Source organism: Populus trichocarpa, chromosome 15 (genome assembly GCF_000002775.5).
Source record: "Populus trichocarpa isolate Nisqually-1 chromosome 15, P.trichocarpa_v4.1, whole genome shotgun sequence".
In the NCBI taxonomy this organism is placed as follows: domain Eukaryota; kingdom Viridiplantae; phylum Streptophyta; class Magnoliopsida; order Malpighiales; family Salicaceae; genus Populus; species Populus trichocarpa.
Window position 1 is genome coordinate 10611654 of NC_037299.2, and position 21675 is coordinate 10633328.

At 35.2% G+C, this 21675-nt stretch overlaps 4 protein-coding genes across 6 annotated transcripts; 1 reads left to right on the forward strand and 3 right to left on the reverse strand.

The window, feature by feature from the left end:
* The first annotated feature begins 375 nt into the window (after positions 1–375).
* Positions 376–3764, forward strand: LOC7453780 (probable apyrase 7). Its single transcript, XM_024586031.2, has 2 exons — positions 376–1876; positions 2736–3764. Exons 1-2 carry the CDS (start codon positions 763–765, stop codon positions 3272–3274), a joined length of 1653 nt encoding a protein of 550 aa, XP_024441799.2. The 5' UTR covers positions 376–762; the 3' UTR covers positions 3275–3764.
* A 533-nt stretch (positions 3765–4297) lies between these two features.
* LOC7457757 (uncharacterized) lies at positions 4298–6492 on the reverse strand. Its single transcript, XM_002322142.4, has 2 exons — positions 6228–6492; positions 4298–5073 (listed from the first exon to the last, which is right to left on the reverse strand). Exons 1-2 carry the CDS (start codon positions 6434–6436, stop codon positions 4620–4622), a joined length of 663 nt encoding a protein of 220 aa, XP_002322178.2. The 5' UTR covers positions 6437–6492; the 3' UTR covers positions 4298–4619.
* Positions 6493–7323: 831 nt separating this feature from the next.
* On the reverse strand, positions 7324–12939 carry LOC7453781 (CRAL-TRIO domain-containing protein C3H8.02). Of its 3 annotated transcripts, XM_002322143.4 has the most exons (6): positions 12699–12936; positions 12279–12434; positions 11936–12082; positions 11072–11224; positions 8296–8418; positions 7324–7603 (listed from the first exon to the last, which is right to left on the reverse strand). In XM_002322143.4, exons 1-6 carry the CDS (start codon positions 12825–12827, stop codon positions 7517–7519), a joined length of 795 nt encoding a protein of 264 aa, XP_002322179.1. In that variant the 5' UTR covers positions 12828–12936; the 3' UTR covers positions 7324–7516. The 3 variants fall into 3 exon arrangements, with proteins under 3 accessions (XP_002322179.1, XP_024441984.1, XP_024441983.1); XM_024586216.2 differs by lacking the exon at positions 12279–12434 and having other exon boundaries at positions 12699–12939; XM_024586215.2 differs by lacking the exon at positions 11072–11224 and having other exon boundaries at positions 12699–12938.
* Positions 12940–15507: 2568 nt separating this feature from the next.
* LOC7453782 (plant UBX domain-containing protein 10) lies at positions 15508–18141 on the reverse strand. Its single transcript, XM_002322144.4, has 4 exons — positions 17133–18141; positions 16620–16853; positions 16357–16539; positions 15508–16268 (listed from the first exon to the last, which is right to left on the reverse strand). The coding sequence occupies exons 1-4, from the start codon at positions 17691–17693 to the stop codon at positions 16041–16043; spliced, it is 1206 nt and encodes a 401-aa protein (XP_002322180.1). The 5' UTR covers positions 17694–18141; the 3' UTR covers positions 15508–16040.
* Positions 18142–21675: the final 3534 nt, after the last annotated feature.

Sequence of the window (21675 nt, forward strand, 5' to 3'; positions counted from 1 at the left end):
GAACTATTAAGTCAAAATAATACAGTTTCTATGTTAGATACTAAAAAAAAACCATTTTATTGGCAAATAATATGCTTCCACATGTCTCTATTTATTATTTTCTTGGGAGGAAACCTAACAAAAGCGATGGATTGCTTTGACTTGACAGTTTGATAGATTAAAATCAGAAAATCCAAAGATGAGGGGTTAAGTTAGATTTGACTAATAGTTCAGGGATCATTTTGCCAATCAACCACCCCTCCCTTATCACTGAAAAAAAAAGATATTTACAAATATAGGGACTGAAAAAAAAAGGTCATTACATGTGCTAATGGTAACGGTAAATAATTCAACGTAGTCCATTAAATTTGATAAATTCCGTATAAGGGCCTGTAAAGAATAATAAGGGTAGATTGGTTGATTTTCCTTAAAATGAAAGCCCAAAGAAAAATTCAAGGTAACAATCCAGAGTAGACTATGGTGATTGTCAAGCAAACTTAACGACCTTCACTTTCAGAGACAGGACATTGCAAAAACAGAAGCCAGATTCTTTCAATTACAATGTAAAAGAGGTAAAAAGTGATCTGATCTCATTTCTAGTTAAATCTGAACATAATCTATTTCATAAAAATAATGTCAGATTGAATTTGCATGCTTCAAATCAATGTTACTGCGTAGTTATGATGCTATTAATGAAAGTGAGAATGAGGGTTTGTTAGGATTTGGAATATTGAGAATTCAGCTATGGAACCCAAATCACCTTCCAAACTTTAGCTCTCTATCATGGGTTTTTCTCATTATAAATGGATTTTGAAAATATGTGGAGTTTGTCTAGTGATTTTGTTGCTGCTGCTTGGTGTTTATTTTGCATCTAATAAAGCTGGGAAAGCTGTAGTGAAGAGTGGTTTTTATCATTATACGGTTGTTGTGGATTGTGGAAGCACTGGGACGCGAGTTAATGTGTATAAATGGTGGAAACCAGCAAGTTTAAGTAATTGGGATTTGCCAATTTTAGTGCATTCTTATCCTGACAATTCAACTCAGAGTCTGTCTAGGGGAAGTTCTTGCAAGTATCATTGTGTGCAAACAGAGCCAGGTTTAGATAAGTTTGTTGGTAACTCCACGGGAGTGAGGCTGTCGTTAGAACCATTGATCCTATGGGCAGAACAGTGGGTGCCTCGTGAAAGACATGGAGACACTCCCATTTTTGTCTTGGCTACTGCTGGACTGAGGAGGTTGCTAATTGAGGATGCTAGGCAGGTTTTGGATGACGTGGAGGATGTTGTTAACGAACACTCATTTGTTTCTAAGAAAAGTTGGATAAGGGTCTTGAGTGGGAAGGAAGAAGCGTATTATGGTTGGGTGGCTTTGAACTATAAAATGGGGAGTCTAGGGAATTCCTCAATAGGGCCTACGTTAGGACTTCTTGATTTGGGAGGTTCATCGTTGCAAGTTGTAATGGAAGTGCATGATGGTGGAAGAAATGATGCTAATTTGATAAGATCAAAGATTGGATTGGTTGAACATTATATTTTAGCATTCTCATTATCATCATTTGGTTTGAACGAGGCATTTGATAGGACAGTTGCCATGCTTGGTCAGGTCCAGCCAGGTGGAGGAGGCAATAATGAAAGATATGAAGTTAGGCATCCTTGTCTTGGTTTTGGTTTTCAGCGAAATTATACTTGCTATGTCTGTGATGGGATAAATGTCCCTTATCAAAAGAATTTGAGCATTCAAACGCATAAAAGTGAATTTACTAATACTCAACTGGTTGGAGACCCAGATTGGGAGATATGCAAAGGGATTGCAAGGGCTGCTGCTCTCAACTTAAGCAGTTTGGATTGGTCACAGCCAACTGATCTCAATAATTGCAAAACTGGCCTGTCTTCATATGGTAAGTTCAAAACTTTATTTCAGTTCCCACTATTCGTTGTTTAAAATAAGTTTGACACTTAAATGCTGGTGAATATGCTGCTGTGGTTCTCAATTTTCACGTGATAATGTCTTGAATCATTACCACCTCTTTCAGTATCATATGCATGTATGAAAAATAATTACATCTTGGTGCTCTTCATTGTAATAGTCCTATATAGTTTTCTAAATTTGGTTTCTTCTGGTCAAGGATGTGGTGTTTAAATTGTTGAAATGGGGAAGCCTTGTTGTCTAGCACCCATGGCCCCTCAATTACATGACAAAGAAACAAACTAAGTGATGCTTGAAAACTAGAAGAAACTTTTTCCTGGATTAAAAAAAGAGAGGAATTCTCTGTACAATTTTGCTTGCATTAGAGCTGTTTATTCATCCAGAAAATATTTGGGTTTGAATTGTAACATGCACCTGCTAATATAACATAACCCTTATGTAAACCCCTGTATTTTTATGTACCAAATCGTAGGAAAATAACTATAAATGCATATGAAAGTATGGGGCGTTACACCTTACATCTGATAAAAAAACATTTACAGTTTAGGCTTGCTATCTTGCATGTCTAGAAGAAGCATCAAAGAAGCATGATTAATGCATATTATGTATCAGGCTGACTACAATTTTACTTGACTGAATTTTGTCAATTGTTTCTTAGAAGCTCAAGTAAAACTTGCTCATTGAAGAAATTTTGTTCTTAAATTGGTCTTTTCCAACAAGAGGTTTTATGCAGTATGCTTCTTTAACAATGCTTGCCATCTCTGTTTGAAGTAAACTTAGAGATATACATGCAAAAAACTGTTTCTGTAACTTCCATTTGTGTTTTGCAGGTAGTGACACTCTAAATTTTATAGCTGGAACCCACCCCTCAAGACGATTTCATGCTTTATCTGGATTTTTTGCTGTTTACAACATGTTAGATCTGGCTCCAATAGCTAATTTGACTAAGATTTGGGAGAAGGGTCAGCAGATGTGTTCAAAATCATGGCCTGACTCGAGCAACACTTCTGGAAACCAAAACAACCTTGGCAAATATTGTTTCCGGGTGCCTTATATGGCATCGCTCATTGAGGATGCTTTGTGTCTTGGTGATAAAGAAATAGTGTTTGGTCCTGGAGATCTATCTTGGACTTTAGGAGCTTCACTAGTTGAAGCGGAGAAACCATGGCCAAGCTCTACCGAAACAACCATTTTATCCCTGAAAAGTAAGGAGGTTCTATATTCCTCCGTCCTCTTGTTCCTTCTACTTCTGTTTATTTCATTTATTGTTTACTATAAACAAATAAAGTTGCCTATGACGGGCAAGAAGATTCCTGCTGTCAGACTATCTTTGCCATCTTATGTTCATCCTAAACTCCGTCCGAACTAATGTTTGGCCACAACAACATAGGTAACAGAATTGTCAGTGGGATTTATGGTTCAAGAATGACTGTAGAATGCTAGCTTTCTAAGGTGAAGCGTGTCTTGATTGGAAAATGACTGTGATAGCTGATAGGCAACGATGCTATTAAGTATAGCAGCACGAAACAAAAATTGAAAGGAGCAGATCAGCCTACGAAACAAGATATTGTTAAATAGGAGAATATCAGCACGCAACAAGATATTTCAAACAATCGCTTGAAGTGCTAATCTGCTTTCCATGTTGCTTGCAACCGTGTGAATGTCCTGCTTTGTTGTAGCATGCATATGGAAATCTCTCCTGATTTCCTTTTAATTTGATTTCATCTGTTACTTTCCTTGTCGGGAATTCTGTACTGCATGTGGTACTGCATTCTGAACTCAAGTAAAAAAGTTTGTGAATGATTCTTTAAACTCAGGTGGAGAGGTTAGTGAATGGATTTTGATGGGAAGTTGGTCTGTGTGTTTGTGTTGCGTGATCATTAACCCTTTTTTCTTTGCTCTTTTTGGCGGTTGTTGCTATCCCAGCCACTCACGGGTTAGCCAATGCATTTTAGCAGTCCATTATTCAAACTAGCAACCTCAGGACAAAATTCTCAGAAACTCACTGTTAACAGCAAGATTACATGCTCGAAATTTTCGGCTGAGGATTACGTAATGACTTACATAATACAAATGATCCTAAGTGATATTCATTATCCAATGGTTAAAAACCATTTCTAGCTGTCCTTTTGCAGGAATTAGCAGGTCTATTTTTGTTGCTGAGACTGCCTCAGTGTTCAAAATGTTCACCTGGAAATTGCTTAATTTCAATTTTATCCTTGAAATTGGCAATTTGCAAGCTGGTACAATAAATCTCCAAGTCTTTGCGGTGACGTAAAACACCCCTCTGATGCTGATCAAACACAAAAATAAGCTTGATTCTCTCAGCAATGCTCTGTTGAATGAAGTTCACCGTCCACAAACCAATATATTTAACAAAGAAAGATGCTAATAAAAGACAAAAATATCTCACAGCCATTAAGTTTATATGGTATCGACATACAAGCTGAACTGAAATACGTTGGACAGCATGTTTTACATATAACTCGATAACATATTTACAAGGATAAGGAAACTACTATAGTACATCCTTTGTATTTGATCCTTTCGGCATACAAGCTGAACTGAAATACGTTGGACAGCATGTTTTACGTATAACTCGATAACATATTTACAAGGATAAGGAAACTACTATAGTACATCCTTGGTATTTGATCCTTTCGGCATTAGAGAAACAGATTCCAAACTTTCATGCCCATCCAATCTACAATTCGTCAGTATGAGGCTATTACACCGGATTGGCAACCATTTGCTCCGGGTGCTTTTATATCCGCCCATACTTCATTGGTACGATGGATAAACTGGAATGGAGAATCGTACTGAGCAATCGAATAGGAACAATTGTTTTCAGTAGAAGTTACGTTGACCCATGGAGACATGCTCAAGCTGACAGCGAGTCTTTTTGCTTCTCTTGCAACATTCTCATCCTTCGCATATCCAGAGAACTTCCTCACAGCAACACAACGACTGTTCCATGTGTATGGTTTCAGGTGCAGTTCATCAAGGGGGACTGGTGGGTCAGCTTGGAATTTCACAGGCAAGTAAAATCGAATGATGTAGGCTGATGATCGAAAGGGCCCAGCTCCTGGGACTATGCTAGTCACAACAGGAGCTGTCATTGCAATCCTCGAAGAATTTAGATTGGCACCTTGGATGTATTGAAACAACCTGATAAAAGAACAACAGGATAATATCAAGCAAATGAATTAGACTTCCAAAGGAAGATTAGAAATTACAAAAATATAGAAAGAGAGGTACAACCAATCCCAAATAAACCTTAACCATTCTGCTTTAAGGAAGCAGCTATCATGTTTTTTTATATTGTTCCTAAATGCTGCTATTTCCACCCTGTCCTCCTAAAACTACATTACTATTTGCTGTGGTCTGTGGCTCCAAAACGGGGAGAGGTTTGTGCAAGCAAGTTTTTACAAAAAGCTTACTTGGCTGAATGAAAAAGATGAATGTTTATTTTAAGAATTACATGTTGGCGCATCTTGTTTACTGTATTCACAGAAAGCCATTGAACATCTGAACTGCAATATTAGAATCTTTAAACCGATCAAATTACATATCTACTATCTAGATCAATTTGGTGTTACCTGTTGTTATGCTTAGTCATTCTTTACTACTTTAGCCTGTATCATTTTTGGTCCACCCCTCATTCCTAATTCTTCCATTGAGGTTATAGTAGAAGCAGAAACATCAAAACTAATGACTTCAGTTACATCAAGATGATAAGAGATCAAGGAAAATACAAATTCAAATAAAAAAAGAGTTCCAACATGGAGGGTCAATTAGCTTATTGCCATCACTACTTTCTATTTTTTGTCAGTCAGAAGAACATAGTCAAGAAATGGTAGCTCCATGAGCCTGGAGGAAAATTGCAACCTATACCCAACTATTCTAACTAGTTAAATTATTATAAAATCACGTGCTAACATTTACCTCTCAAGTCACAGATGATTAAAATCACAAAATCGAGATTTGAAATTCTATCTTCGTCATCCTAATCATCAAAAATCAAAAGTAACAAATTCCCAAAATCTGTCTCAAAACACAATACCTGGAAGAAAAACAAAACCCCATGACTCAAAATCCCGAATTTATTCATTTTCCCACTTTCTGTGCAACCAAACATAGTTCTTTCAACAATCTTATCCTCTACAATCATGAAACAAGTGAGCAACCAAAAAAATATCTGTTGTGAAAGTTAATACCAACCAAACCAAAGTCTTAAAAGAATCAAACTTTTCTCAAAGCAATCAAAGGATCAAACTAGATATGCATATAAAATTCATGGAGTTCTTGAGAATAGGAGTTACCTGTGAAAGCCAAACAAAGTGGCTTTCTCAAAGGAGAGTTCATTAACTGGAGCAGACATCCATGTGGAATTCACATATAATCTGACCTCAAAATCTGATTCCGCGTGCACCACTGCATACTGTGGCGATTCGATTGCCTTGCAAAGACAAACCAAATCCAACACTACAATACCAGGTAACAGAAACAACCACCACCTTGGTTTCTCCATCGCACTTTCACTCTCTGTCTGTCTGACTAAAGGAATCAAATGGAAGTTTTTGTCTGTTTCAAATTTTCAATACTAGACTATGTCTGGAATACGAATTTACAACTTTGTCCCTAGTGTTGTCTGTTCTGTTTGACTTTTGCAATCTGGGAAATGAGCACACAGAATTAAAATAAAAGCAAAATGTTTCGGTGAAATAAGATATTTTTAAAAATAGTGTTTTTAAATAATTATTGGAAATTATGATATTTAATTGATGCTATGGTTTATAATATCGATATATATTAATTTTTTTTTATAAAAAATATAAAATTATATTATGAAATGAATAATTACTCAATTTTCAGTTCAATAATTCCTTGATTCTAATTTTGCAGTAAAAGTCATTTTTTTTATTTGCATGCTGTAAGAACAAAAGGCATATATTTTAACATGAAAATATACTATGCAAAGTCAATTATTTATGCTCTTTTTAATTATTAAAAAAATAATATAAAAAATGAATTTTCTCATAAAAAGTTAATAAATATTGTTATTAAAAATTATGATATCAATTAAAATTATATCTTATATCGTGAATTAAATATCATAATATCATATCATGTTTCCAACCATGACATTAAAAAAATTGTTATTTAATTAAAAAAATTTACTTTTATTTTGATTTTATATGTTAATTTTCTAATTTATCCCATTTTGTAGCCATACGGCTAAACTAGGTTGCGTAGTGTCTAATGTGATATGTTTAAGAATGATGTTTTTCTGCTTCATTTGTTTACATGTATGGGAACAATGATGGAATTATCCACCTGCTTTTTTAGCTTTCCTGGTTATCGTTCCAGGGGAGCTCTACCTTCCTATTGATTGATGCCATTTGCTTGGGCATTGCATGCAGACACAAGAGACCCTTCATACTTGATACAGACATTACATTATATCCCACTGTTCTATCTATTTATCATTTAAAAGAATCATGAATAAGATCAGATTGGTTCAAGGAAGTTTCTCTTGTCAAAACGTGTACTGTCAGCACCGTTCAGTAAATACAACTCCATGCCCCGAGCCGCATGGAAGTTCAGTGACTCAGAGTGTCTTTTCTCTAAAGTTTGCCGGCAAAGTTTCTTCTGTAAAGTATTCCTTCCTCACCGTCTCCACAGAACAAAATCTCACCTTCAGAAAAAAGCAAATAACTGAAATCAATAACAGCATGCAGAAGCCAGGAGCCACAATAGCACCAAACACGGCAACAGCTGCGGAACCCTTTCATCTAAACTAGGTTTCATATTACAAAGCACTATGCTAATCCATATGTGATGATGAAACTCACCTTACATACATCGGATATTCCGCTAGTTCACTACCAAATACACGAGAGATTGTTCATTGCTAGAACTTAAATTTCTCATTAATGAAATACTATTTTTGTTTAAAGTATGTACATCTGAGTTTCATGACTTCAAAACGAAACCGACATGATGTTGAATAAGTAATACTTTGTGCATAAGTTAGGGAAGAAGAGAGTTTTAAGCTGATATTCATACTACGAGTGCCAATAAAAACAGTTTGCCTCGAGTCCGAAGATCAATTGCTTTATAGTTCTATTGTAATTGGTATTCAATAATCATTACTTGTATATTCAAACAGTAGGAAAATTCAAATACACATACACACACCTTTATTTATATGATTATGTATCTGCAAAGCATAACTTCCTTTTAAAAAAAAACATCATATATCTGTACAGTATCGCAACCGTATTCTGTACCTATACCCATGTTTTCTAGGTTTAATATCAAGTTATTATCTATCAATTTGATATTCAAACTTTACTGGAGAACAATGGAAAAATAGGAATGACATACCAGAGAAGTATACGATCTTAACAGAGGCTTGGCTACTTGCCATATTGGCTTAAATATAAAAGGGGCTTCCACAAAGAGGACTTGGCCCAACCGCTTCGGATAATAGTAGTAAATTACATCAAACTGCCAAAAGTTAGAGTAACCAATTAACCCATGTCATCAACAATATAATTGCTAGGCAGTTGCTGCAATCATATTTCAACAAGGTGATAGGGAAAGAGAAATTAATATTCATACAGGAAAGGAGGAAACATTAAAATATAATTTCAGACAACATTAAATGAGAGAGATCCTGAAAACTTTTACTTTAGATATCTTTCATAACAGAACCAGGATCTCTTTAGCAGCAACGATATTAACATTGAAGAACACAAAACCAAACACGGAAGCACGGGCTGGATGCAGTTGAAATATGCAAACCAACTGATGTAGAACCAATACGAACAACAACACAAATAAGAGAGCTAATTCAGACCAAAAACCAAAATTCCACCAACAAGAGAGACACATTCAGACTCAATTTTGGAGAATATTCAAAATCTTTATTTCAATCAATAATAATATGTTCTAAATAACTAATGTCTAGGTGCTTATTTATATGCACCAAACCAAATAAAATTAAAAAACCTAATAAGTCTTAATTTTAGAAGGAAACTAAAATCCTAATTTAAATACTAAATAATAAAATCTAGAATAATCTTAAAATATTAAAATTCCTAAATAAATAAGTTTTAATTTTCATTGTTGCCCTTCACCCTCCATCATTCTCCCATGGGTGGTAAAAACTCAACTAAGTGTCGAATTAATAAAAATTCCAGAAACTTGCATGCACTCCATAGCTTGAAGAATTTTTTTTTATTTTTTTGCCATGGATACTTATCATTCTTCTTCAATTTTGTCAACAAGATAGTCTTCTCAGCTACAAGATTGAATTCAGAAGGAATTACAAAGTCAATGTGATCACCCTCATCTTTAAACTCTTTAAATTGTGACACTGTGAAATCTTCTTGTTCAAGATCCATTGTTTTAACAACTTCATCCTCAAAGTCATGCCATCTTGTGTTTGCACGATCACAATTTCCTCTAACAAGTTTTCTTCCATGTCATCTTCAATGCAATCATCAACTTTGACAACAACTTCTTGATCCTCTAACTTGAACTCGGATTGGTCATGTTTGATCTCCTCACCTTCAGTCAGATTGTCACTTTACTCCAAAGGCTTGGATTGTACATAGATGTCAGCGACAACTTTATTATAGTGGCCAACAGGAAAGCCTAATTGTTGCGCTGCTTTATTCACGTAAAGAGTAAGCTCTGAAATGCAATTGACAAAAACACTCTCAACTAGCTTAAGTGCACTAAATGAGACAACTTGGTTATCCAATCTCATATTGTCCAAAAGAAGAAAGACTAGTTCCATTGGAATTTTATGATTTTCCTAGAAAATCTCAAACATCATATACTTCATGTGAAAGAACATGCCTTTGGAATAGTTGTCTGTGAAACTTTCCACAAAACACCTGAGCATATCCACAACCAGAGAGTCACATTTGAGATCTAGCATCACAAGATAAAGTTTGATCCTAACAATAATTTCAAATATCCAAGTGCACTTATGAGCCACTCAATTTGAAATATTTGAGGTATAAGGAGCATTTGAGGTAGCTATTCCCATTAAAAGTTCCTTAGCCACTAATGCCTTTGTAGTAGGACTTAACGCCCTTCTCATGGAACTAGATAGAAATGGGTCCACTTTCACTAACCCATTCACAAGTCGATCAAGCCAATAAAGCAAGTCCATAAAAGATTGAAACCTATGAAGTGTATAACCAGCCACATATGTATCTTCCTTTAACTCTCTATCATTCAAAGACATTTTGTTTAGCCACACACTAAACTGCCATTAGTTTCAATTGAAAATGCAGAAGAACTTCCCCGCAAACCCAAGAGTAAAGAAATCCACACGGAAATTGAATTTGCTGCAAGTTGTTGAAGAAAGCTCACTACTGGATTCTTGTCTGCTGCTGAATGTTTATTGTCCTAAATTCCCTTTGCACACGAACCCGCAACAGTAGCAATCAGTTCCCTTCCTTCAACTCTTACTTTTTTTTCTTTTATATATGATATACCTCACCACATGGTGGGTGCCAATTGATGCAGAACCAATACAAACAAGATCACCAAACAAGAGAGCTAATTCAGATTAAAAACTGAAATTCACCGACAAGAGAGACCCACTTGATCTTGGGGATTCGTCACAAGACAGACACAATCAATCTTGGATAATATTCAAATTTTTTATTTCAATAAATATTAATACGTTCTAAATAACTAAGTCTAGGTGCTTATTTATAAGCACCAAACCAAACAAAATAGAAAAATCTAGTAAGTTTTAATTTAAGAAGGAAACCAAAATCCTAATTTAAGTACTAAATAATAAATACTATTATTCCTAAATAATAAAATCTAAGATAATCATAAAATTCCTAAATAAAAAAGTTTCAATTTTCATTGTTGCCCTTCATCCTCCATCACCAACCCATAAAATTGCCAGGACTCTGCTGGTTTTTCTTTAGGAAAAAGAAGGGGGAAAGAGCATTTTTCTCTAAATGTTTGGAAGGTAGACAAATTTGTAAACCATTACCTACTTACGTATTTGTTGCCAGCATAATAAAAGCACTAGTTTAATGCCCAAAGCAGCAACAAATAATCACACCTGAGAAATTCCAAGTTTCCAACTAGTCATCAAAAATCACCAGCTGATTGTGAAAATTACCAGAAAGGTCAAGAACTTAAGATCTGCGTTCCTAGTACTAAATCCCCGGAGATCAATAATTCCTAATATTTGTTCTTTCCCAGCTGCGAGCTTTCTCAATGCCTTCTCAATTAGAAAAACACACAGTTTCTCATCCTCAACGGGATCATGCACCTGCCATCAGTAATAGAAACAATGACAAAAGACAACAAATAACAGCAGATCCAAATTAGTCTTTGTTAGAGTTAAAAAGATTGCATTAACAAGACATGGTTAACATAAAGCCTTCATCAAACCATGAAAACTCTATGATCATCTGAGAACATAATTAGAAGATCAACAGTAATTCACAGAGTATGATAATGTTTCAGAGGAGGGGCATGAGCTCCTAAGTTGATCAAAGAAGAAGCAAACAAATCTTATCAAAACTCATTCAACCACTGATAATCAGAAGATCATCTGAGATCCTTTTGAAATTCATTGTTGGCCTTGGGATTCTAATATGAACTTAGAAAATAGAAGATCTACTGTAATATGCACGAGTGATGATCATTAACATAAGGGGTGGGAAGAGCTGGCCCTGTCCAGGAATCTACAAATATATCCTACAAAATTCAGTCATAGAAATGTTCTCTGTAGTCTAACATTTTCCAAACTTAACTCTCACTAATGAGGTTTGTATTTTGGCTAATGGTCTCTAAAACTAAATGCAGGGGGGGAATATCCAAGGCATTCTTGATTTAGCAACACTTCACATATATGCAAAGCAATCACAACTTATTGTTTCTTTCAGTGACCGTAGGGATGATTAACTAGCATTGTTTATCATGTGAAAACTAATAAGACTTGTAAAATATGAAATGTTTACTGAACTTAAGAACTTACAGCAGGAAGGTGCTTGGATGCCACTACTATAAGCACTGGCTTTCCATAAACATCAAGAGAATCATGCACGTAGGCTTTTCCAGTGTCTGCTATACTTTTCACTGACTCCTCAGACAGTTCCGACACTTTAAATTCCTCACGCCATTTCTAGTAAGTGTAGAAGGAAAACTACACTTCAGTACAGCAAATACAGCTTCGTGGCTGTTAACTTGGCAACTTGATACTTTCACTTCCACATTTCCACTTATCAAACCATTCAATAGCAGCGGATTCAAAAACTTTAAAGATACAGTAAACTTTTGACCATTGAAAGAAAAAAAAAAAGAGCAACATTTTAGGATACAATGGCTTTGGTCAATTTTGAAACAGCTTCATCCACAGAAAATTTCCGGTCTTTCAGAAACCAAAGGATCATTTCTTCATCATCTCGTCCATTTTTCCCTACTGGTAGACTATGGTAATCTCTTCCAAGCTTCTCCTTTACTTCCACAATCAGTTGCTAAATCCCCCCAAAAAATCCACCGAATTAGAATCTACTCATAAAAGATTGTAAATACAAGTAAAAAATATTTATTTAAAAAGGAAATGAATTTAAGCTTTCAAAACAATAAAAGAACTTCAAGAAACAAAACAATTTCTTGGACTATTAAATGCAGGATTCTCTTTCAATTTTTTTTTTATATAATTTCTAAGAAAACAAACAAAACCCATTAAAGAAATATAAAGAAACCAGGAATGGAAGTGAAGAATTTTTATTAACTACCTTGTGGGATTGATTAGAACTTAAACTGCAACTCTGAACTGAGAATTTGCAGTTTCGAGAGGGACTTTTAGTCAAAGTGACAGGAGCAATTTGTGGACGGCCAAGATTGAGACACGTGCGAATAGCCATCTCTTAAAGAGTTCACTGCTTTCTTTTTCTCTAGTTTCTATTGTTTTATGGATTCCAGGTCGTGGTGCCAACGATAATAGTGTTTCTTTCAATTCTGTTTGTTTCCTGGGAAAATGACCGGAAAAACGACAGCAAGCAGTTAGCAGGGATAATGGGCTTTAGTGCAGGCCCATGTTGTTGTGGTCTTTGAGTTTCGGTGTCTCTTTACAATCTGATCCAGGGCATTACCCAGGCCCACATATTTGTAATCCTCTTGAGAGTCCATGGCCACATTAGCCCAGGCCATCAAGGAAAAACAATTTCAAAACCCTAAAAAAGTTGATGATCAATCATGATGATGGTTATATAGAATGATGATGTATTAGGAGAAGAAGGGGATACAATTTAATATTTTTCTTGAACAATGTTATACTTTACATTATTTATATATATATATATATATATATATATATATATATAACAAGAAAAACAATACTTGAATCGCAAAAACTTATCAAATCAATCTTAACTGGTCAGATTTTAGGTTTGTTTCTTATAGGTCACCAGTTCGAATCCCACAAACTTCAGGGCCACTGGAGTCTTACATGGTTATTAACTTCAGGACCCGTGGGATTAGTCGAGGTGCATGTAAGCTGGCCCGGACACCAACGTTAATAAAAAAAAATCAGTTTTTTCAAAAAATAAATCTTATTGAACTAAATATGGATTGGTGTATTATATATTTTTTATTTGTTAGATAAATATCAAATTTGTATTAGAAAGTAATATAAAATTATTATTGAAATATCACCCCATTCATTAAAAATTGTTTTTTTATATAATATTAATTTTTTATCAATTAAACAATAACAAATTTAAAATGGTAAACATAATATCAAACTTTGTTAATTAAACAATTATAAATTTGAATCTTATTAATTCTATTTTTTTAAACTAAAATTAATTAATAATGCGATGTAAATAGTTTCAGGCTTGGAAAATATTATAAAATTATTTTTGAGTCATCAACTTAAAATCTGTATTAAAATATTATATTAGCAAACTATAGCTATTCATCTCTTGGGACTCACTTCCTTGTGTATTGAAATATTTTTTTTGTGTCGATAATTATTTTTACAGTATTTTTTTAATTTAAAAATATATTAAAATAATATATTTTTTTAAAAATAATTTTTAATATGAAGCACACCTTCATTAATTTTACATGAAATTGACACAACATCATCATCGACCAAGAGGACCATACCCATGCTTTACATAACCACCGTATACAGCGACACCTTTCGGTGGACCATCTCTTTGCAAGCTATATTTTGAATATTATTCTCTCTTTTTTTTTTCTTTTTTTTTTTGGGCCCACAGAAATTCGCATGCTTATTGTGAGACAAGAATGTTGTTTTCCAATGTAATTAATGCCGCGCCAACAGTACATATTTGTGAGCTTCTTTGATTTCTCTGGAGGGTTTCTTTATTGTTATTTTCATTACCCAATTATGATTAGACTGGACCATATTATAAAACAAAATTTATTTAATGTTTACAATCGATACCATTTATTTTTATTCAAATATTTGATAATTTAATAATAAATAAAGTTCAATAAAAGCATTTAGAGAATGCTTAGGGTGCACGTTAGCTTGTGCCAAGGAGAACAACGGAAAGGGCATTGATTTCTTATTTGGAGATCGGTGACGGTGACGGTGACGGTGACAGTCAATAAAATACAAGGGTATAAGCTATATTCTGGTGATACAGACTCCATTTTCTTAATCAAGTTAAGAGCTTGGTGATCACTGCACATCATTCAATGCCTGAGGAGAAAGAAAACGATAAGGGAATAAAGTAAATACATGTCGGTGTGAAGTTACTGGGCTCCAAATCCTAACCTGTTGACTTAAATGCGCCATTGAATTCATCAGTTAGACAAAAGTAAGGTGGTAGAGAAGATTTTATGCGTCTAAAGATGAAAATCCTGGGAGCAGAATGTCAAGATTATGATTGCAAGTTAGATCTCGATCATAACTTGACTTTCAAGACAAGTATTTTTCTGTTCATGCCACTTTCTTTTATTCTGTTCAATATTTGACAGAGGCATCATGTTATGTATCCATATATATATTCTCAATCTGGGACCTTTCGTGAAGTTATTTTATTCTCTCCCAATGGCTGTAGAGGAGATATCTAGCAACTACCCACTAAGCAATTCCTTTCACTTTCCAATGACTGTATTCTTTCACTTTTTCCAAGTAGGTTCAAGAAGAATTCAGCCCTTTTAATCTAAGTTTCCACCATGGAAATCATGTCTTGGAAATATGCTTCCAGAGAAATTTGACCCAGATGTCATTAGTTTGCGTTGTAGTCAAATCCAGTCTTCATGCCCTTGATTTGCTATCTGGTTCACACTGTTGGAAGTTTAGTATCATAGAAAAATATAAATTATATTTTGTGATCTTATCTAATAATTTAAGCTATTAGATTAAAATGTTAGAGTTTTGATAATCAAGCGGTAACGAGTTTGAATCTTACTATCTCATTTATTTGATAAAAATTAAGCATAAAGTAATATAAACTTGTGCAAGGAGGGTGTGTGTTATAGAATAATATAAATTATATTTTAAAACTTTATCTAACAGTTTAAACTATTAAATTAAGATGATTATTTCACAGTTAGGCAGAGAAAAGAACATGAATGCAGTGATATATCCTCACCGTATCAGATTCATATCTTTGAAGGAAGCATAAGGTTTATAGGATATGAACTTCCTTCCACGTTCCAGTCTTGTTCATGATGTCTAACAGGAACAAACAACAACAACAACAGTTTATTGTCTAAGTTCTTAATAACTGTAGTTGTCTAGTTTCAGTAAACATCATGGACTGTTGAACATTGCCGCCGAGTTCTATACAAAATGTGGTTTAGGACCTACCGTTGCTATTGAAATTCACTCCTGGAAAACTTTTCTCCATAAAGACAGTAATTTCTTGTAATCAACTACTGTTGTTGTACTTCATTATGGTGTCATTTAGGACCAAATCGCAGTGGACCTCAGCTTAGAAGAGGTCTATTGGTCAATCATGAAAATGATCCAATATCTGATTTTTTTTTGGTGGTAATTAGTAAGTCGCATCATTGAGATGGAATTGTCATAAAGACATCATGACATATATGAAATCCTGAGTAAATTTCCTTGATTTGTTTCGACACATGTAGTGTCAAAGAAGCTCCAGGAAAAGGGTTGCTTTAGGGTGGAGGCCAGCATCTTTCAGAGTTATTCCCATCTGATCAACACTGTAGACTCTTCGAGGAAAGCTTGAGATTAATCTGTAGTTGCCAACGCCTGGTAGCCCTAATGAATCGATGTATCTGTAAACCGACTGGATCTTATCTGAGCAGGAAAAACTCTGCTCTTTTCTTTCACCATTTGGAAACCTTATCAGAATCTGAAAAATCATCGAGTATTTGAATCATTATACTCAGATAATCAAACACTGAACAAGATTGTTTAACCAAAATTGAAGATGTTAATACCTGTGTTGCTTGAGAATCTTTGGACCCGTTAGCTGTTTCTCTAACAGTAGAAGCTTCTTTTGATTTACCAAACTGTTTCTGACTTGCATTCTGCCTTAGCTTTTCATAATTTGCTTTATTTGAAGAATCAGCTGGTTTCTGAAATTTCCTCTCTGGAAGCAGGCTGTTGAGTTTTTCCTTTTCCTATAATGGAGAAAATTATGGTTCATTTTCAATTTAATTTTAGCCTTAAAAGTTCAACTTAATGTCATATAGGCACACACCTTATCTATCTTTAGAGCTGCAAGATATGCTGCGTCTTGTTCTTCTCTTAGTTGACGATCTGCTCTCATCTTCTCTTCCTCTTTGGCCCTCGCGCCTTTTCTCTCTTCCTCTTTGGCCTTTGCTCTTGTTGTCTCCTCTTCCTTTGCTCTTGAATTGCCAAATGCCAACCCTTGCTCCTCCACTGTCCTCTGCAGAATCTCAACCAGCTCTGCCGGGGAAATCGGCCCTTCCATCTAAAACAAAATCAATTCAGTCCTAAACCATCGCTAGTAGTGGATCACAAATATGCAATTTATGAAAAAGTACCAATAAAACTGTGGAATTTTAGTACTAGTAGCTATATATTTCATCTAATACTTAGGATATCAATTATATATATATATTTTTTTTATTTTTTTTCTTTTTCAATAACTCTCTATATTCCTATGAGAAGATATAAAGAGGATGCACCTAAATTTGAATAATCTAGTAAAGTTCTCAGGGCATAAATTTAACTTCAAATTCCAACCAACCTGTTGCAGCACTGCTATGCTATTGCCAGCAGCAGGAGCTATTACTGCACAACATGGAAAGCTTGCGGGCTGCAATGTTACAGCCATTTGCAAACCCTCTCCTCTATCAGCAAGTGCTCCCCAACAAACAAAGTTAGCATCAAGAAACTGGACCACCAACTCTGAACATAGAGTCTCCCAACAGAAAGAGGGAGTGAAAGGGTGCTGCGGAGAGTGAAGATACATGAACATAAACTTGTGCTCATCTTCTGCTGTCTTTAAGGCTTCCATGAATTGGCAAGCATAAAAGAAAGGATGTGTTGAGCCATATTGCTGCTCAAAAACGGATAGAAAGGTCCACTCTTCTGGTGCAATGAGGGGCTCTTGAGGAGGTTGCAATGGGAAGTTTGGTATTGGATTTTGATCTCTTCTACCTCCTATTCCTATGCGACCTATGCCATGACCCATAACTCTATAAAACCCCCCTGCAATACTCCTAGGGAGGTTCACCATACGTCGAACAATTCCATTGAAAGAAACCTCTCTCGTTGCTCTTGAACTTTCCCTCATTGACCATGACATTCTGCTTTATCTACCAGTATTCCTCAAAGAACAAAAATTAACGAAAAGGAAGGAACAAGAGAGGGAAATTTAGACTCTACTTGATTCTTTTTAATTTTCCAAGGCTAATTCCATGTGGAGTTCTGAAACTGTATCTTTGAAATTTGTAAGATCACTTGCTAAAGATACTAATGGAATGTCAAGTTCTTGACGAAGGTTCAGGCATTTATCTTGCTGACAAGAGAATTTATTGCTTTCAGACATTCGACTACACAAATACATACATAATTCCTTTCTTTTATTGAGCTTTAATCAAAGTAGCATAAAGAACATCGCGAAAGAATGTGAAGATGCTTCCAATTCTTCAATTCCACAAAGCTTGAACAAGATACCTTGCTTGTGATGAAATCCACCGTTGGTTTTAGAAGAGATTCGCATTATTATTGACCGTAATTAAAAAGGATTCAAAGATAGATAGAGACCATGGTGGATGAAGAATCAAATTCTTGCTCTTGCTACTTTTCTTTTTTATCATTCCAAATTTCAGGATTGTTCTATGCATCAACATCAAGACTTCTATGAGATACCCTTGCATAAGCAAGAGGGGTGAGGTCTCAAGTTTGATCCCCACCTTTGACAATTCAACTCTAATAAAATCAGACCACATCCATCCAAAACAAACAAACAAATGGAGAGTGAAATCGCATATTTTGGTCAAATTTTTAGTCTGAATTTAATTTGGAAATCCAAGTAAATTAAGAACCTGCAGAATTGTTATGAATCATTTATGTTATAGAAAGTGAACTCCTACCTACCAACTATAACCAAGTACAGTTGAGCTGTAAAAAGGCATCAACTTGTTGAGCTCATCATGATCTAACTCGTGATTCTAAATAATAGTGGCTAGTTTTGCAGCACAAATGGCTATATCTGACGGATTGCTGGTGCTGAGAGTGGAGATTATTGTCCTCATCACTAGATTGGTGCCTTGACTATCAAGGGCTATACCTCAACTGTGCATTAATTTCTCCTCTTGGTTCTTTCTATTTGCAAGACAGTCTTATCTCAGAACATTTTCTAAGTGAAATGAAATGACTTCCCATCCATGATTGAGCAATAGGACAGAACTTGTCGAATAGCTTCATAATAAAAGCCTTGAATTCCTTCAATTATCCTAAGCATCATTGCTGCCTCATTTAAATTGTCAAATATGGTGGCAAAAGTTATTGAAATTAATGACTACTTTGGTTGATTGAGCAGATTGTTTCTGAAATTTCCAAGTATAGTTTCTTAGTTATCCATTTCATTTGAGAATAATGTTATCACAAGAACTTTTTGACCCACATAGCCATATTGTGAAAGTGTACCAATAAACAATACCAAGGCTATAACCATCATTGATGATATATATCTATATAGCCATGTGATACTCTCCCAAAGGCCAAAGCTTATGTCCATTCTTGCTAGAAAGGTTTTCTAGCTTACCTTTTAGAAAGCTACAATATTTTCAGCTAATTCTTCCCCAAAAACAGTGAAAAGAGTTGTATATTTTATGTCACTGAGAAAACAACACATGGTCTCCACAACCGCAACAGATGACCCATTTCTTCAACTTCATCCATCAAAAGTAGGCTCTAAGATGTGGTGGTCTTGCTCAATTCGCACATTACTTATTGCTGAGGCAAACATTTCTCTACTAGGACCACATTGCAGTTGTGCTACCAAAATGGGTGATTGTGGCCTAAAAAACACAGAACTAATTAAATAGCTTATTGCTGTATCTAGAACCCTCATCACTACCCAATTATGTGTTCATTATTGGTTTGTTGTTTAATACTTGGAGCCTATTTGGGGACTAGCACAGGAATGAAAAAAGAAATCGAAACGAGAGCTTAAAAAAAGGTATTTCACTGCAAGCTCCTGCTTCAGCCTTCAGTGTATTGAGAGTAGCAGTTTTTGAGGCATGAAGTCACCATTTCATGCCTTACTTTCATGTGAGCTTTGAATTTCTATTTATTTATTTATTATTCTTCTCCTTTCAAAAAATCATGGCGTTGGCAGCCTTACTATTTAGTAGCAATAATCAATAGACATCATAAAATACCTTTCCCTTTTATGGATGCCACCAACACAAGTTTTAAGAAGATGATGTATCCACACAATACATGTTATAGCTCCATTCAATTTTATTTTATTTTTAAGAAAAAAAAAGTCTTGTGCACATTCTTTCTGGATTGTGGGGATGGAATCTATTCTCTTAGATCAACTTTACAAAGGAGCATGCTCCCACTCAAATACCTTAATAATCTCACCGCCAGTTGTTTCTTACGAGAGTGACCATCAGTGGACCAATATCCTTCACCAGTTTTTCTTTTCTTTTATTTCTTGCAGAGGTGGGTGTGACTGTGGGTGGATGGATGTGTGTGTACGTGAAAAGAAGAGAGAAATAAAGTATAGGATAGTAAGCAATTAAAGCGAAGTATTTGAAAGTGGGAAGCACCATACCCCAGAACTCTATAAAGAGAACCAGGCTAAGGGCCCATGCTTTTATGCTCCTATACTCCATGTCAAGGCTGTAAAATAATCATGTTTTGTTCACTTTACTTCAAGCTGCATGCCTACATTACATTAACTTAATTACTAATTGTACAGCATCTTCTGATTACTCCTCTAAATCCTGTAACTATTAGCTTTAATCATGTAGGATGTCATGCTAATTTGAGATTAAATAGTATAACGAGACAGTATAGGAGGATTTCTTAGAGCAACTCGACAACAGAGCACTTCGACCCCACTATCGTGTGATACTCCCTGGCCAGTATCAATCCTTGTTTCACCTTTAACAGAGATTTGAAGTTAATCACAGTCTGCCATGGTTAATTGACCATGACATCACATGACATAGATGGTGATGCCATTGCCATCAAGGGGACTGGCCTGGTGATTAAAGAGATAGGTCCCCCGTGCATGCAACATCCGAAATTCTTTCACCTAACTATAATGTGTGCCATATACACATATATTCCAGGTTCAATGGTACTTTTCATACCAGAAATCGGTCTTGCAAACCAGATGATGGGTGGAGTAGCTTCTGCTTGGACATTTTACCATGACTGGTGCACTCCTGCAAAGCAAGGGTGGTCGAAGGTCAGAGTTTTGAACACTAATAAGCAGAGATGTGCCTGTAGAAGTAGCTGAGAAGGGTAGGAGAGTGAAGCTAATTAACTTGGCTTTTATATATGGTTCTGTAAAGTATTAGTAGTTGGTCGGGTCTACCATGAAATCATCACAACGACCTCTTTCATTGTCCATAATTTGATATCAAGTCAAAAGGGATTACTCGTTATGAACCATATAATCCATCATCATGAGTTCTCTAACATTCGGCCCACCAAATCACAAAAGATGTGCTGTGAATGTTTTTCCCGCTTGGTGGCAAAGTTAACCGAAGGATTATCATCGGTTCAAATAATTCGGTTTGGATCAAAAAACCTAATTAAATTGATTTTTTTTTTTAATTTTGAACTGAATTGAATAACTGAATTGGCCGATTTTTTTTTAAAATCAAATTAGCAACATGGAGTTGGACTGTTCTTAACAGGTTTCAGTTTGATGAGTCCTTAGTTTTTAGTGATTTTTTTCCGCTTTGATTTAGTTTAGTTGGATTTTTTAGTTTTGATTTCTAAAGTCGAAATTAAACCAAACCGAGTTTTATTTCAAGTTCTTTTAATTGAAATTATACTAAAAATTTCATAAACCATGATTGTATTAATTTTCCCACGCCTAATGTTAACAGTACAATGAGTAATTCCTTCTTTTTGAGTAAGTCCAGTGGTTGAATCCCCACCTTTCATATTCCAAAAAAGAGCATAATATGATCACAAATCTACTGGGACAATGCTAAGTGATCATACCAGCTACTTGCAGACATTTGAAGCCGCCTGGAAGTGGAATGATCCACTAAGAACATTTCATCAGGGTTAGAAAAAAAGGGAGACAGGGT

Coding starts and splice junctions, on each gene's coding strand:
- LOC7453781 (XM_002322143.4), bottom strand. CDS start 12,827: ATGGCTATTCGCACGTGTCTCAATCTTGGCCGTCCACAAATTGCTCCT. Junction 12,435..12,698: donor GTTCTAATCAATCCCACAAG/GTAGTTAATAAA, acceptor GGGGGGATTTAG/CAACTGATTGTGGAAGTAAA. Junction 12,083..12,278: donor CAAAATTGACCAAAGCCATT/GTATCCTAAAAT, acceptor TACACTTACTAG/AAATGGCGTGAGGAATTTAA.
- LOC7453782 (XM_002322144.4), bottom strand. CDS start 17,693: ATGTCATGGTCAATGAGGGAAAGTTCAAGAGCAACGAGAGAGGTTTCT. Junction 16,854..17,132: donor GCATAGCAGTGCTGCAACAG/GTTGGTTGGAAT, acceptor ATTTTGTTTTAG/ATGGAAGGGCCGATTTCCCC. Junction 16,540..16,619: donor CAGCTCTAAAGATAGATAAG/GTGTGTGCCTAT, acceptor TCTCCATTATAG/GAAAAGGAAAAACTCAACAG.
- LOC7457757 (XM_002322142.4), bottom strand. CDS start 6,436: ATGGAGAAACCAAGGTGGTGGTTGTTTCTGTTACCTGGTATTGTAGTG. Junction 5,074..6,227: donor ACTTTGTTTGGCTTTCACAG/GTAACTCCTATT, acceptor TTCTTTTATCAG/GTTGTTTCAATACATCCAAG.
- LOC7453780 (XM_024586031.2), top strand. CDS start 763: ATGGGTTTTTCTCATTATAAATGGATTTTGAAAATATGTGGAGTTTGT. Junction 1,877..2,735: donor AACTGGCCTGTCTTCATATG/GTAAGTTCAAAA, acceptor TGTGTTTTGCAG/GTAGTGACACTCTAAATTTT.